The sequence below is a fragment of the Gallinula chloropus genome (genome assembly GCF_964237585.1).
Source record: "Gallinula chloropus genome assembly, chromosome: 1".
Taxonomy (NCBI): domain Eukaryota; kingdom Metazoa; phylum Chordata; class Aves; order Gruiformes; family Rallidae; genus Gallinula; species Gallinula chloropus.
Genome location: NC_140085.1, coordinates 150279997 through 150296081, shown reverse-complemented (window position 1 = coordinate 150296081; position 16085 = coordinate 150279997). Strand labels below are relative to the sequence as shown.

General features: G+C 47.5%; 1 protein-coding gene across 4 annotated transcripts in view; it reads left to right on the top strand.

Moving 5' to 3' along the window:
• The window catches only part of ARHGEF7 (Rho guanine nucleotide exchange factor 7), a gene marked incomplete at both ends in the record, with an annotated part of 125557 nt that overhangs the window by 6349 nt on the left and 103123 nt on the right, over positions 1–16085 (top strand). For 3 of the 4 annotated variants that reach the window (XM_084276397.1, XM_084276396.1, XM_084276399.1), the window contains one exon: positions 9615–9701. The exons of the other annotated variant lie outside the window; for it this stretch is intronic. In XM_084276397.1, coding sequence (XP_084132523.1) covers positions 9615–9701 — 87 coding nt within the window. The remainder of the gene's footprint in view (positions 1–9614; positions 9702–16085) is intronic. 4 annotated transcript variants of the gene reach the window in all.

The window sequence follows — 16085 nt, the reverse complement described above, 5'->3', positions numbered from 1 at the left end:
CAGTCCAAGCCCTGGAAAGGGAAATTTCCTGGAAGGGGAAATTGAGGAAACTGTTGGTGATTGAACTGTTTTTGTGAGAAAATACAAAGAGATAACATAGTTGTGCTGGTCTTGCTCTCGTTAATGTCCTTTCCACAGTTTCTAGGTGTGTTCTTTCCATGTCTGTGTATAATGTAGACAACAGGAAAGGCAATTCCTTAGCCCTCAGGTGCCCTGCCGCTACCCAGACCATCCTCTGAATGTTGTGCCTGCGTGGGGAAAGGGAGGAGCTGTGGGGATGCCATCAGCACGCTCCCTGGTGCCACCGGCACGCTCCCTCTGGTTACTGCTGCGTGCTGGTGGCTGAGGGCACCACATCGTTCAGCTGAAAATGTTTTTAGATTGTAATTCGAGCCTTAGAAAAACTGGAAGTCTGGCTTGAAAGTGAAAGTTTGCAATTTACATATGTATATGAGTGTATTTGTACATATATACACAGACACACATATATGTACTTAAAAATCTGGCTTTGAGCCACTGAGGAGAATTCAATATACATCTTTCTTAAATAACAGTTTTAATTAGTCGTTGCCCAGTGGCTGTGATTTGAAGAGCTGGAAGCTTAAAGCATTTCAAGCACGACAGGGCTTGCAAAAATCCTGCGAGCTGGCAGAGTGGATGCAGCGTCAGTCTTGCACCTTGGCTGGCTGCGCTCTGCTCCCTGATCCTGAGCCAGCGTGACACTCCCGTGCCACCCCACCCCCCTCACCCCCCCGACTTGGCTGCGTGGAGCAAAGCCACCTTCTCTCCGCATCTCTCCGTACAACGTGGCTGCCGCCATCACCCACCACCGGCGCGGCGGAGGGGTGGCCGGTCCCTCATCGGCAAGAGGTTCCCATCGGACAGCTCCTCACCACGGACAGACCTTTGGCACTCTGTGGGGAGCGTCTCCTCTCGGACCGCGAAGTGCTGCCCAGGTTTAAGAGCATTTCGTTGGGGTCCCCGTTTACCTGCTCTGCAGCACACGCCGTCGGATGATGTTGGCAGCTTGCCCAGGAGAGGGTCTCCACCGTAAGGCGTTGGTAGTCCTGTGGAATATTTTCACACACAGAAAGAGGGTGAAAAAGCAGTAAAATCCATACACCGCCCCCCTTCCAGCCGCCGGTGCAGCTGTGCTGACAGAGAAGTGCTTTTGTTGGCTTCGCTAATGTCGTTGGGGAAAGCGGTACCGTTAGACTGGCAGAGGAATTCCCTCTCTGGCATATGTTACATCCACACTGAGGAGCGATGCCAGCATATCTAGCAGCAGAGCTCTCCCAGTGTAAACAAACCCTGAGTGATTGGACTCCTGAAGCCCGAGCTCGTGCTGCATCCAAACAGCGATGCTGTGTGGGAAACGCTGCTGGGTTTACTTGAGGGGGAGGGCAAATTCCCTACCTGCCAGCCACCCTTTGCAGGGCAATGCCAGCGAATGGGGCTCCCAAAATACCACTTTAGGTAGGTTCTGGCAGCACTTTGTTGGGCTTTTTCCACTCGCTGACTTTGAGGAAATACACCTCTTCCTGCGAGCACCGTGAGGCCGATAATACTCGATGGGGTCGGCGACAATCACACGCTAGTTGAGTTCCTCTTTAAAACAGCAAGAAAATAAGCAAACCCATGAGAATTGGGAATATTACTGCAGCGTTTAGGGAGCGCTGGAAAGAAGATTACTCCTCCAGCTGTAACTGGATCCTCTTACGTGTATATGTAAGATTCTTCATGCACGCTCCCGGGCATGTGTTGCAGTAGGACTCCAGCCAAGTTCAGTTCACAAGGTGGGCCTGCAAGTGGGTTGTAATTGCAGTTGCAGAGGCAGCTGCCAGTCTTGTATTTAACAGGTTTTGTGTGCTTGGCATTCTTGGTTTCTTAATGCTATCTTAATGGGGATTGTTTTGGGTGGATTTTTTTGTTGTTGTTGAAATATAAAAATATAATCGCAACTTGACAAAGCAAAAGTACTGTCTGGAATGTTCCATTGCCCTTAAGTTACTGTGTTTGTATCTTAGGGCCCGGTGACGTACCCACTTTGTGGGAGTCAGTTTATAGACTTTGATGGGAATTTGATCAGGGTCCAAGGGAAGTAACAAAAGCACAGTACTTCCACTGCAAGGAACGTACTGTTTCCCTGAGCACTGTTTAGTACAGGTGCACATCTGAAAGGATGAGCTGAAACAGCTGTATCATTTTACAGGATCATTTTCACTGGGCAAATTAAAGGGAAAGCATGTCTCTAGTTGTAGTGTAAGACTCAAAGAACCAATTTATCAAGGCTGCCATGGACCTGGCTGGCATTTTAACCAAACTCTCAATTTCCTTTGCGAACGTAGCTTAACATAGTTTTTGAGGGCTATTTCCAACAAGGGGCTCAATCAGCTAAAGCAGAACGTGACTGTGTTTGGATGTAGGTCACTATTAATGAAGGCTGGAGAAGCAGATGAGCATTTCTGTACTTTAAACTGGAAAAGGGGAGATTTAGGTTGGATATTAGGAAAAAATTCTTTGATATGAGAGTGGTAGATCACTGGAACAGCTTGCCCAGAGAGGTAGTGGAGGCCCCATCCCTGGAGACATTCAAGGTCAGGCTTGATGGGACTCTGAGTGATCTGATCTAGTGAAGATGTCACAGCTTACTGCAGGGGGATTGGACTAGTTGACCTTTAAAGGTCCCTTCCAACCTAATGCATTCTGTGATTCTACCTGTAGACAAAGAACTTGAAGAGCCAGTGGAGTCATCAGTCAAACGAAGTGCTCTTGATTCCAGGTGCCATAGCATGGTGGAAGTTGAGGCAGTGCGGAGCTGTGGCTGATGCGTTGGTATGGCCAGTTGGACAGTGAAGGAAGGGTACTGGGATAAGGTTTTGTGGTAGAAGAATAGGGCTAAATGTGGGATTGGAGTTTGGGTTTGGAGTTGCTGGTTTGGAAGGTGGTGTCATGTGGTCTTACGTGGGACAGATGGAAGGATGGGGTGCAGGGACTGGTGTGTCAATTAGAAGGTGTGCAGCAGAAGAGTGTCAGGTGTGAGGTCAGCCATGCTGGAGGCTGTGGAGTGAGGCAGTGGAATCTAAGGGCTGCTGCTGTGGCTGTCACTAATGAGTGGTGTCGAAGAACAAGAGGTTTGGGAACCTCTATGCTAAATTATTCCACTTCTCAGAGAGGGTGTGCTGTTGAGTTCTTCCAAGGGACATGCAAAGTACTCTTGTAAGTCCAGGAGATGGCTGGAATTCGGGACACTAAGCAGAAGAAGGCTCACTGTGTTAAAATCCCCAGTGGGGTCAAGAACACTCGTGCTTTTGCCTTTTGCTGTGTCTTAGCCCTTGGTTAACTTCAAGGCTGGGTATCCTGCTCAGCATGTAAGAATGGTAGTGTGCATTTTAAGGTCCCTGCCTTCCCCGCTGTGCTGTGTGCAGAGCCTACGAGAATTCTTGGGGGAACCCTGGAAATTTAAAATTTGGGCACCTTAGTGCATGGCTTATAAGAGCTTCAGTCTTTAAATAGCTCTAGCCCATGCGGTGTGTGCTGACTGCTGCTCCCACGGTGTCACAGCATGGCTTTCCTCCAGCGTGACTTACTCCAGAGTTTGTGGACAGCGGGCTTTATAGGTTGGGGAAAGTCAGTAAGTACTAAAGAGCTACAGTATCGCAGCAAGAGTATCATGGTAAGATCTGGTGCTCTGCAAACCCACTTAATTTTAAAACAAACCTGTGCCTTGCTGAGGTTTTAGTTTAAATATAGCATTCTGCTAATGTCATCTAACACCACCAGCAGGGCGTGTGATCCGTAGAGTGGTTGGGCTCAACTGCAGTGTGCTTTTCACTTAGAGATGTGGAAGATGTGACTTTTAAAGTGCAACTGTGACTCCTCCTGTCCTGGGAGGAGCATGGGGCTGGATCTGCAGTCCTCTGAGCCCAGCACTGCTCACAGATTACGGAGGAAGTGCCGAACCTGCCGTTGGTCCCTAGCAATGGGTGCCTCCCCAAGAAGCAGACGACGTCCTCCTGGGTAGCTACAGGAGATGCTGCTGTGATGCAGATTTTCTTTACAGTCCCTGCTGGGTGCAGTTTGTGAAGGCGGGTGCTCAGGGGTGGAGGGCAGAGCAGGAAACTAGAACGTCCCAGGGGATGGGCCCTGCTGGGAACAGGTGCAGGAGCAGACAGGAAGTGACACAACTGGGAGTGGTGGGAAGGAAGTAGTAACCTGCTGGAGTTGCTGGACAGTGAATCACCTGCGGCTTCACAGCCCAGGTTAGTGTGAGATTGGCCTGGCTTCCTCCCTGTTACCTGGGGTTTTTTTTAATCTCATTTATATCCCTGAGCACAGAGCCTGGTGACAACCCCCCACCTGCAGTGCTTGTGCAGGGTGTGTTTGCTTCTGTGCCACCGTGCTCCATCTCTCAGTCTGTCTTCACAAGGGAGGTGTACCAGCCCACTCATGATCTTCATGGACTCACTGCAACAGCTCCATGTCTTTCTTGTACTGGGCTCCCCAGAGCTGGATGCAGTACTCCAGGTGGGGTCTCACCAGAGCAGAATAGCGGGGCATGCTGTTTTTGATGCAGTTGGCTTTCTGGGCTGCAAGCTTGCATTGATGGATCATGTTGAGTTTTATCATCCACCAGCCTCCCCAAGTCCTTCTCCTCAGGGCTGCTTTTCATCCATTCTCCGCCCAGCCTGTAGTTGTGCTTGGGACTGCACTGACCCACATGCAGGACCTTGCACTTGGCCTTGTTGAACTTCATGAGATTTGCTTTGGCCCATCTCTCAAATGCAAGTAAGCAGCTAGTTTCCCATACATATAGCTGAAGATTTCTCCTACTTCTTACTGATTTCTCATGTTTACTCATTGCAATCAAAAGATTAGGATTTTTGGGTTTTTAGGTTATTTTATCTTTTAAACTCTTTATTTTACAGATTCCTTGCTTTTTTTTCCGTATACTTAACCCATCAAAATCCAGTAAAGGTAGGCTTTCTCATTTTTAACAAGAGCACCCCAGTCATACCTTTTCTTGATACTACCTGTCTCTGCATTGTCCTTTCCTGCACACTTGATGTTGTTGATTAAAATCATAGATTTAAATTGATCAAAAGGGATGTAACATTTAGTCAGGTACCATCTATTTGTATCCTGCATTGCTCTCCATCCTTTCCGGACAGAAGAAAGTGTGTTCCTCTCCTGGTAGCTGCAGTGTGTCACATAAGTGTCCTCTTTGAAGCATCCCTGATTTTCAGAACGACTCCCTCAGAGATTAAGTCTTAATCAGAACCTGTCCCTGAACCATGAAGAAGCTTTAAACCGTGGCTGCTCTGTGTATTACCTTCCACTTGTCTCTTTGGATTCCACTGTGGAGCCCTGGTCCCTAATTAAGAATCTCTCAGGTCCCTCTGGAATCCTTATCTTTTCTAATTATTATTAACCTTTTTTATTTATATTACTACAGCACGTAGAGGCTTCAGTTGGACACCAAGGCCTCTTTGTACTAGGAGTTGTACAGACCCAAAAGGAGAAGACAGGCCCTGCTAATGAACTAGTGGTGCTGGTCTGTGAAAGCTAGAGGGTGAAGCAAACACTGGAGAGGAAAAGATGTAACCTTTACTTCCTTGCCTTTATGTAGATGCAGTCTAGTTTTGATTAAGCTAAGTAACTCTGGGGTATCACCCTACTTGAATCTTATTTTGGTTGTTTGTCCTTTCTCTCTGAATGTGCTTGCCCTCCTTCAGGCAGACTGTGACTTACCTGCCTGTGGTCTGCGTGTGGTTTATGTTCTGTCTCACTCTGAATGGTCTGTAAGTGTACAGATGTCATCTGTGAGAGAGAGGTCGCCCTCTTGCGCTTCCTATAGCTGTATGTAAACAATTTCATATACCATAAGCATGACTGTAGTGCAGGCTTGGCCCACATAATGGCACTTTGGGATTCTGTCGGGGAAGCTGAGTTTGTCACTCAGGTCCCTGACTGTGATTCTCAGCTGGCTGTGGGAGATGGTTGCCAGAATCACCTGCTAGATTTCCCAGGTAAATAACGGGTTTTCTTCTTTTTATGGGATCATTAACACTTTATTTTTTCTGCAGGATAGAAATGCTAAGATATTTTTAAAATCTTTATCCATCCACGTCAGACTCCTGTTGGATAAAAATGCCAGTGTATCCACAGAGCTGAGAAAACAAAGTCTGCTTCTCCCATCACCCCAAAATCTGTTCCTTTGTTTTGTGAGAGAAGAAATGGCATTTCTAAAGATTTAAGTGACTTATTTTACTCTTTTGAGGAAAGGTGATTTTTTTTTTAAGCTGGAAACACACATTGGAGTGCTGGTAGGGCTGAAGTCTCCCAGACATGTATTTGATATGAATCCTAAACTTCCAGATCTGAACAGAGACAATTTGAAAGGTTTGGGTTTTCTTTGCTTGTTGTTTCTTTAATCTTTAATTGGGAAGTTTTTCCCTCCTCCAGTCAGATGTCCCTCCTTAGCCATTTTTTTTTGTGCCTGTTTCTGGGTATTCTGTAGTCTCCTGTGAGGTATGTGCAGTCTCTTAGGAGGTAGCGTACCTGTACCTGGGTTTCTTAGAGTGACTGAGTTCTACACTTGACATGTGTTGGCTTTAGGTGTAAGGAGTGTTAATGGGGGTTATGTTACGAGCTGTTTCCTTTTTAAAGAGAAATAGAGATTCATTGTGAGTTTTTTGTTAGAGGTTATTCTTGTTCGGAGACTAGAAGTAATTTTAAGTTTTCTCAGAATGAAAAGAGGCTTTGACACAGCAGAAGCAACACAGAAAATTGTGGGAGCACAAAAGAGTTGAGGAAGCTGATGACACAGAACTGGGAGGGGTGGCTGACACAACGGAAGGGGCTGTGCTGCCATCCAGCAAGATCTGGACAGGCTGGAGAGTTGGGCGGGGAGAAACTTAATGAAACACAACAAGGGCAAGTGTAGAGCCTTGCAGCTGGGGAAGAACAACCCCAGGTACCAGTATAGATTGGGGACAGACCTGTTGGAGAGCAGCATAAGAGAAAGGGACCTGGGGTCCTGGTGGTCAGCAGGATGACCATGAGCCAGCAATGTGCCCTCGTGGCTAAGAATGCCAATGGCATCCTGGGGTGTGGTTAGTGGGTCAAGAGAGAGCCTTCTCCCCCTCCACTCTGCCCTGGTGAGACTGCATCAGGAGTATTGTGTCCAGCTCTGGGCCCCTCAGTTCAGGAAAGACAGGGAACTCCTTGAAAGAGTCCAGTGCAGGGCCACCAAGATGACTAAGGGAGTGGAACACCTTCCTTAGGAGAGGCTGAGGGAGCTGAGCCTCTTTAGTCTGGAGGAGACCAAGTGGTGACCTCATCAGTGTCTATAAATATGTAAAGAGTGAGTGTCAGGAGGATGGAGCCAGGCTCTTCTCAGTGATGGCCAGCGATAGGACAAGGGGCAACGGGTGCAAGCTGGAGCATAGGAAGTTCCATGTGAATATAAGGAGGAACTTTTTCACTGTGAGGGTAATGGAGCCCTGGGACAGACTGCCCAGAGAGGTTGTGGAGTCTTCTTCCCTGGAGACATTCAAAACCCACCTGGACATGGTCTTGTGTGATCCTGCTCTGGCAGGGGGTTTGGACTAGTTGATCAACCCCTAAAATTCTGTAATCCTGTATTATAAAGGGAGATTGAAAATGGGTATTATGCAAATGCCTTAAGAATAAAAAAGTTATAAACTGCAACTATGTTATTACTGTATAAGTATTATGGATATGGAGAAAGGAGCATACTAGAAGCATCTACTTCCATGGAAGCACTAATGGGTTCTCAGGAACCCTTTCTAACAAGGGAGGTTCGCATGATTGACTAAGCTTGAGATTTCTTGCTTAAATTAAGAAGTAAATTAATCAGAGTAATCACAAAGTATAACAATAAAATGAATCGAGCAAAACAATGAAAGAAGAACGAAGCTCTTGGTGTTTCCAGAAAAGTTCTCTTACCGTTTGTACACTTTCTGAATTTACTGAGATAACTTTTTGGACTGTTGTACTCAGGTAGGACTTCTTTGGCATTCCCTTTACATTTTTTTGTGGACTAAAAGGGTTATTCTTAAACCTACAGTGGTTTGTCATAGTACCAAACAGTTTGAGGAGTTTGGTGGTGGCTGCGTGCATGCTTGCTTGAGGACAGGAAAATTGTTCAACTCATGCTACTACCAAATTCCTTGTGTTATGAAATAGTGGCTTTCATTCAAAACTCATCTGACTTCTGGCATTTGGAAAGTGATAGCGACCTGCGTTTCAAATTTCTTTGTACCAAGTTTGCTCTGTCATGCTGTTGTATTTGTTAAGTTTTGTGGTATTCCAGGGCCAGAAATAGGTTTGATACTGTAAGAACAAATGGGAAGGCACTCCCTAGGTTTCTGCTCGGTGCAATGTTTGGAGTGAACCTTATGTGAAGTTCCCAGTGCTGTGGAGAGGGGTTACACTTGTGAGTGTACAGTTCTGAGTGTAATGTATGATCCAAGGGCTTGACGCTGCACGTTGCCACCTCAGCTTCCAGCGCCTCACAGTGTGCTTCTGGGCCAGGCTCTCCCCTTCCAATGGAGCGAGGTGTCCAGGGCTGCAGGGCTGCTTACCTCTCAGTTTGGGCAATGCTTTGTTCGCTATACTGCTTCATAGAAGTCAATGAATTTGGCCTGAAATGATGCCTAAGGTGCACACACAGTAAGCTGCGGTACCTTAAGCCCGTGGAACTGTATTTCCGTGGAAGGTCTACGCTTCAGTTTCAGGATGGAGACTGGACTAAAGGCAGCACGAACCCTGCTGCAGGCTGTGCTGCTGAAAGCCCTTCTCCCTGAAGTCCAGTCAAGGTTTGCATCCTTGTGACATGTCTTTTCTGCTGGGGTAGGAGGTGACTGCAGCTGTTTACAGACAAAGCGAGCTCATTAACCCTGGAATCGGTAGATTATTAACTCCGGGTACTGGTAGTTTCTGCCGAGGTCTTTGGGCCATTCCTAATCGAGTTCCTTGTTAGAAACCCGGTACTTAAGGGTGAACCGAAGTCAAAACAACGGGGTGACCGGCAGCCCTAGGGCCGACACGGACCACCCAGAGGAGGGGCTGTCCCGGCCGCCCCTCCTACAGCCCCGCAGCCCGAACCCGTAATAGCGCTGCAGAATGTGTAGTGTTATTTAAAAAAAAAATTAAAAATCAAACCACACCTCGTCGGCGAGGCCTGCGGGCGCTCCCACCGGGTCTCCCCGCCTTCCCTCCACCGGCTGGACCCGCGGCTGCAGCCGGGGCGGGGCAGAGGAAGGCCGGGCCGGCTCTCCCCTCCCCTTCCCTCCCCTCCCACCTCGCGGTAGAGCCGCCCGGGGCCGCGCCTGGCCGGGGCACCCGAACCCGCGCTCCTGCCAGCCGCCCCCTGCCCTCGCACGCCATTTCCTGTGCTCCGTGTTTACTTCCCGGTTCAACCCCTTCACTGGGAGCGATCGGCGCCGCCGCCGTTTGCGGAGGGAGCGGGAGGTGAGGGGAGCGGCGGGGCGGGGGCCGCCGTGCCGTGCCGCGTCGCGCTGTGCAGCGCAGCGCAGCTCCGTGCCGCTCCCCTCCCCGTGCTGAGCCGTCCGCCTCTTCTCTTGCAGGTGTACCCAGAGCCGCGAACGGAGGGCGAGTGTCTGAGCAACATCCGCGAGTTCCTGCGGGGCTGCGGTGCCTCCCTCCGCCTGGAGGTGAGTCGAGGGGGCGGTGGCGGCGGGCAGCGCCCGGCGGGGTCGCGGAGGGTGGCAGGGCTGGGGATGCCCGGCTCGATCCCCGGGGGTGCGTGGAGTGAGGGGGGTGGGGGGGTGTTTCTCCGCCTCGTTCTACCCTCCCGGTGCCGCGGCAGGCGTCGGTGCCCTCCCTTTGTGCCCGGGGACGCGGGGGCGGCCGGTGGCTGACAAGATGGTGGCGGGCGCCCCTCCCCTGGCTGCGGGCCCGGGGCGGGGGGGAGGCGGCGGTGAGACCTCCGCTGCCCGCCTGGGGCTGCCTCCGCGGCCTCTCCGCTGACCGATGGCTCCCGGTGGCGGCGGCGCCCCGGCCGGGCCCTTGGCACGGCTTTGCCGGCGGCGCGACTGCGGACGGTGCCGTGCCGCGTGGAAGGGGCATGGAGGGGCCTCGGTTCGCCTCAGCGAGCGCTGGGGGAGGCTGCGCCCCGGCCCCTCCGCCGCTGTGGAGCGGGGAGACGCCGACGGAGCTCCGTGTGCCCGGGGGTGCTGGCGGTGGTGGTTGCCTGGCTTCGGTGCGGATAAAGCCGGTGCTTTCCCAAAGGTTCAGACGGCTTCTTGGCCGTGAAGGTGTGCGTGGCACCCGCCTCTCTTGCGAGGCGGTGAGGCGCTGGCCCCGGCTCGCGGAGGTTTAAGTTGGTAACAGGCAAACGAGATGCGAATTAAGAAAAATGGTGGGTGCTGGTGCTGCTTCTGCTGCTTAAAACTTGCGTTACATAAAAGCCCAGCCAACTGCCATCTTTTCCCAACGTGCGTTCGCAGGGTTGCAGATTAGGTAGCGCTACATTACCGGTATATTTAGCCATAGCAAGAACACGCTGCTGTCGAGTTTACTTGATGTGTGTGTGTGTGTGTGGGAAGGAGCTGATGCGATTAAAAACAGGCTGCAACTTCTCTGCCTTGGGAAGCAAGAGGCATTGTGACTTCAGTTCTTACAGGCCTTTTGGGTGGAAAAAAAAAACCCAAAGAAATGGTTTCTGGTGCTTCTGAACTTGAATTAGTGAAGTGTTGCCTTAATTAGTTCTCAGGTTCTTACAGTACCTCTGGTCCTGCCAGAGTAACCAGGTGGTATCAGGGTGTCATTAAAAAGAGTCTGATTGCTTTCCTGAGGCCTTTAAACAGTGAAGTATCATTAGTGAAATTAATGGTACTTACAGGACTTGCATTTAATCTTAGGTTGTGTCGTGGGGAAAGATGGAAATTAAGATACCTTTTAGTGCTGTTCCTTGTGAAATAAGACCTTGCATTCTTACCTGCCTTTCCCCACCCCTCCTTCCCCAGTAAGGAAAATTTTGTATCACCTGTTGGAAGACAAAAGCCAAATTAAGTTACAAAATACTCAGAAAACATGTTCTGGTGTGAACTCTGCATTCTGTCAAGTATTTTTTCTTATTTTTGCCTTTAAGCAACCATCTCTCCATTTGCCTTCTCTAAAACTGCATTAAATTTTTCATGTTTTGAACATTCGTGTGATACAAAATTCAAGCAGTAGATGTGCATGAGCCAGAGAGAACTGGGGAGGGAGGCACTTCAAATCCCAATCTCAGTTCAGAAATAAATTGAGTATTGCAAATGTTTAAGCAAAAGAAAGGAAAAAAGCCACTGTTAATATCCCACTCTCCCCTTGACTCATTTCCTGTATCAGGTCTCTCACTAAGGTTCAAGTCTTTACAGTCAGGATGTCTGGGCATAGTTAAGGCATTGCAGTTTGGTGTCTTTTTTGTAGTTGCAGAAAGCTTCTGTCAGCTCTTTTCCTCCAGAGTGACAGGCAAGTGAAGAAAAATGATGAAAAGAAAAGATAATTTTGGTCTTCCTCTGAGAACCTGAATATTTTTGGGCATAGTCAAATTGTTAACCTGGCCTCAGGGGCTTCTCAGCAAGGTTGCCGGAAACTCCTTTCTTACGTGGAGGTAACTGGCTCTAGTAGCTTCCAGCTCAGCATGTTGGAACAGGAATTACTCCCAAACTACCAGAAGACTTGAGAGGCTGGCAGGAAGGGGCACAAATGTTTGGGCTTATGTAGCCTCTTGTGTGTGTATTTATGACTTGTATGTTGGCCATTCCCTGTGGTTTTCTCATTAATTTTTCCAACCCCCTAGCTGTGGCCAGAGATGAGAGGAATGCTGACCCATGTTCAAACAGCCAGTAGCTGGCAGGGGTCTCTTGGCTATCTACTAATTCTGGGCCCTTTCCCCCCATCTCCTTTAACAAGGTGTGAGTCAGCCCTTGTGGATCTTTGCCTTCCTCACCGTGGGAACTGGGGAGATGCCATAGCTCCTCTGCGCAGTGTCTACGTAATGCTTCCTCAGTTGGAATCAGGTTTAGAGATTGATATCGAGCAGAGAGTGTGAAGAGAGTCTTTGGAAGCGGTGAAGGGGGTGTTCTCAGAGAGGGCAGATTAGCTAATCAGGAGTTAATGGTGAGTATAAATACTTGACAAAGTGGTGGATGTGATATCCAAATGTTTCGGCTATTTAAGGTAATACAGGTATCAGAAGAAGCTCTAGAGTGGTGTGAGATGTGACCTTGTTCTGTGCAGTAAGGTGGTGCTTTTCCTAATAAGTACACCCCAGTGTGGAGTTCTGCATGGCTCTGTGCTTGAACCTGATGCTGAATCTGTGCTTGTATGTAGATGGATCGGGTGGATCCTCAGTGGTTTGATTTTGATAGTATGGTAAAAATGCAGTGCTTAGCCTAGGTTCATCATGGCAAAAGCACTTTTTGCTCCCAAATCTGAACTTGTCTTGGAAGTAGCAGAACTGTATTTTTGTGAAGCTGTGTCAGAGCTCCTTGCCTTGCTGGAGCTCTGTATGGCTCCAGCTTTGGAGACTTTGTTGTGGCCTGTTTGAGGAATTGATAAACTGCTGTGGTTAATTCAGAGTTGCACAGCAGTAGATGGCTTCTCTGAGACGCTTTCCTCTGTGCTGTCCCTTTGTTAGAGGACATGATTACTGCTGTCTTTGCACCCTAAAAATAAGGGGTGGAGGTGAGAAACTTTGATGGCTTCGAAGTGTTCTGGTGTCTGAAAGTTGTTCTGATCTTTTTCTCTTACTTCCCGGGAAGTTTGACCTGTTAGAAAGACAGTAAGGTAGTCAGAAAGGATATTTGGGATTCTAACGAGAAGGGTGGCTGTTCTTCAGAGGGAACTAGTGTCTCCCTTCTCACAGTCCCCAGTATTTATGTTTAAGTGTTCTAGAGCAAAAAGAGTATGTAATCAGGAGCTTGCAGCAATCCTTTGTGAGGTGAAATGTGGGTTGGTAAAGCAGAGCAAGTGTGAAGAAATAACCAAAATAAGGTTTGGTGAGTATTGTGGGGGTTTTTCATTTTTTTTTTTTTTAAATACAGGTTTTTATATGCAGATACAAAGAGCTGAGACTTATTAATGAAAAAAAAATATTCCTAAGACCTCAACTAGGGAGTGAATTTGCAACTCCATATTGTTTTTCCCTTTTGGAAAATGTTAGTGTTTGCTTAGGAGAGTTGTAGTGTCAAGTAGTTTATTTTACATTGAGGCTTTCACTGCCTGCAGTGCATGTCTATGCAGATAGAAGGGACAACTTACTGCATACTATTTCCCGAGGCAGATGATACTTGCTGTATACTCCTCTTGCCATTTTTGGTTTAAAGGCTGTTTTCCCCTCGCAGTTTTATCTTTGGGTGGGAAGACATCTTACTGTACTTCCTTCTGAGAAGAACGACCTGCTTTTCAAAGCAGCCTTCTAGGCAGTTGTTGTACTTGATGGACTGTGTTCCTGAAGAATATGGGTGGGTAGGTACAGCTGATGTGGAAATTCATTGCAGGTGTACAGTATCCTCCACAGAAGCCTGGTGAAAGACACAGAGATGAAGAGGCAGTGGTCACAGACCATTTGCTCCTCTCTGGCTGCTTATAAGTGTTGCTGTAGTGATTGTCTTGTACCTGTGTCGTGTTGCTCCCATTTTGTTCCCTTTCAGAGAAGTTCCAGCTTCCTGAATATAATGCTGTCTTTCCTCATTCCTTTGACCAGAGCTGCTTGACAATTTGCAGGGCCAAAAAGAGAACCTGGAAAAACCGCTGTATAGTTTTAACAGCAGACAAGTTTGTTTGGGGAGCAGCTAAATGTAAAATAATAAGTAAAAATAGGTTAATGGAAAACTGTGTCAGTGTCTGTTTTTAAAGGGCAGAACGCTTGCTATGTCCTGTGAACAATACCAAGCTCTGTGTGATCGGATTCCATGAGTAGTGTCTTGCAGCGTTTTACTTCTGGCTTTCATCAAATGAAAGATTAATGCCTGCTTGTCTGCAAGTATCTCATGTCAACAGGTTTCTCGAGCTCAAAAATGTTTTGTGTTTCTCTTACGTTGATGGGAGAGATGGCAACTGGCTGATGGAAAAAGATTGACAAGCCACAGATCCAAGAAGCTTTTCTGTATCTGCCAAGAGACCTGCCTGGCCCTGGGATTCAGGGTGGTAATTTTATTACAGAGGCAGCAATGCCAAAACAAGGATTTTATTTCTACGGTAAACTAACCAAAGTAGTAAGCAAACCTGGCAGTCTCATGCAGGCTAAGAAGATGCCTTGTTCATATATTATTAAATCTCTTCTGTGAGAAGGATTTGCCCTTAAGGTTCAGAACACCACATGCAAATTTTGGATATTGAATCTCAAGAGCTATGAATTGCATCAAGATATACAGATGTCTATGGTAGAGTCCTTGCCCTGGGGAAGAGTTTGTAAGGGGTGCCACTGCCATTCTGTGGCCAAACAGTTTCCTGATTCTCTTAGAAACATTTCCCAGAATGTTGATGTTTTAAAATCAATGTTCTTTTCTTACAGAACACACATGGAAAGTTTTGTTTAGAGGTTGAAGTCTTACTGGTAAATTTTTTGAAAGGGAAAACTTGTGCAAAGATGTTAGGTCTTCTATTAAAGAGGGACTGCTGTGTCCCCTTCCCTGTTTTCTAGTTCTTCACAAAACTGCTCTGAACAGATCCGTGCTAGGTAATATTTATAGCAAAGTGCAGCATGTCACTGCAATTCACCTTGTACATACTGGCCTCCAAGACGTGGCTGCTGCCTCCTGTTCCCTTGATTTCTGTCCTTTTTGCCATGTGCTAATGTGACAGTTCTTAAACACAGGTGTTCTGTGCAGTTTGTCCTCAGGTCTTTTCTTACTGGTCTGCTTTGCCTGTCACACCTAACAGAAGTAGAGCCTGACTTGCATGATTGGAATGCTACACTAGCACGTCTGGGAACCTTTCTAAGACAGGAAGGTGCTGTTACTTGACTATTTACATTATTTTTATAGAACGGCTTCTTTTTATGATACAAAGAATTCTTACAATGCACAAGTATCCTAGGACTGGGATCGTTTCATGTGTTTACCAATTCTTTGCATTCCCATTCCCATTGAGGAGAAGGCTTTGAATGCCACTTCAAGAGCGTCTTACAAATAGTGGTGGAAGAAGTGTGAGTCTTTTTGGCTTTTTTTAAGGGTGCACCACTTTTCTTTTTTGATCTTACACGGTGTTATGGTGCTGAGGAGGTGACACAGAGGCAGTAACGTGTGGTGTTGGGCAGGGAGGAATGGTGAGATCAGAAGCTGTTAACAGTTTTATCCAGTAAAACACAGTCTGAAACGTGAATGTAGCACAGTAGCATTTCAGATCGTCACAGTGTTCCCTGCTCACTTGAGCCTTCCTGTTCTTCCCATGAGAATTTATTTATTGTGGTTCTGCCAAGCCTGTTGCATCACCAGTAGCGTGGTATCGTGCTATCGCTTCTTGACTGAAGTGGCTCCAGTGGCTTTCATTAAATAGGAAGAATACTTCTCCTTGGTGGAGCACATGTTCAAAAGCACCTGACACTGAAAAACATTAAGAAGACTATTTTTAAAAAACAAGGTAGCAAATAAGAAAAGATAGATTAAAAGTGTGTGCCTCTGTAAGGAGTACTGCAGCTAACATGGTTGGGGAATGTGCTAGTCTTTCTCTTTTTTTGCTACTGTATTCAATATTTCCCAAATGAAAATTAATACATTTACTTTGAATTGGTCCATAGATATCTTCATTCCTGCCAGTTCTTTTGTATTGCACGCTGACAGGGTGCTTTGAACACAAAAATGTGTGTACGCAGGGTCTGTCTGGCACTGTGACTCTGCCACAGGTGCAGATCTGTTTGTCTTCGCTGCAGGGACCGTATGTGAAGGTAGAGTCTGGCATGTCAAAATACATCCAATCGTGTTCTGGAGGTCAGTGAGTACAAGATGAGTTGCAGTGAGACGCTGCACTTTGCTGTGTTATCCAGTATGGATCTTGTTCAGAGTAGTTTTGCGAAGGAGTTGCTGTGTGGTTTGGGAGAGGCCTCTGTG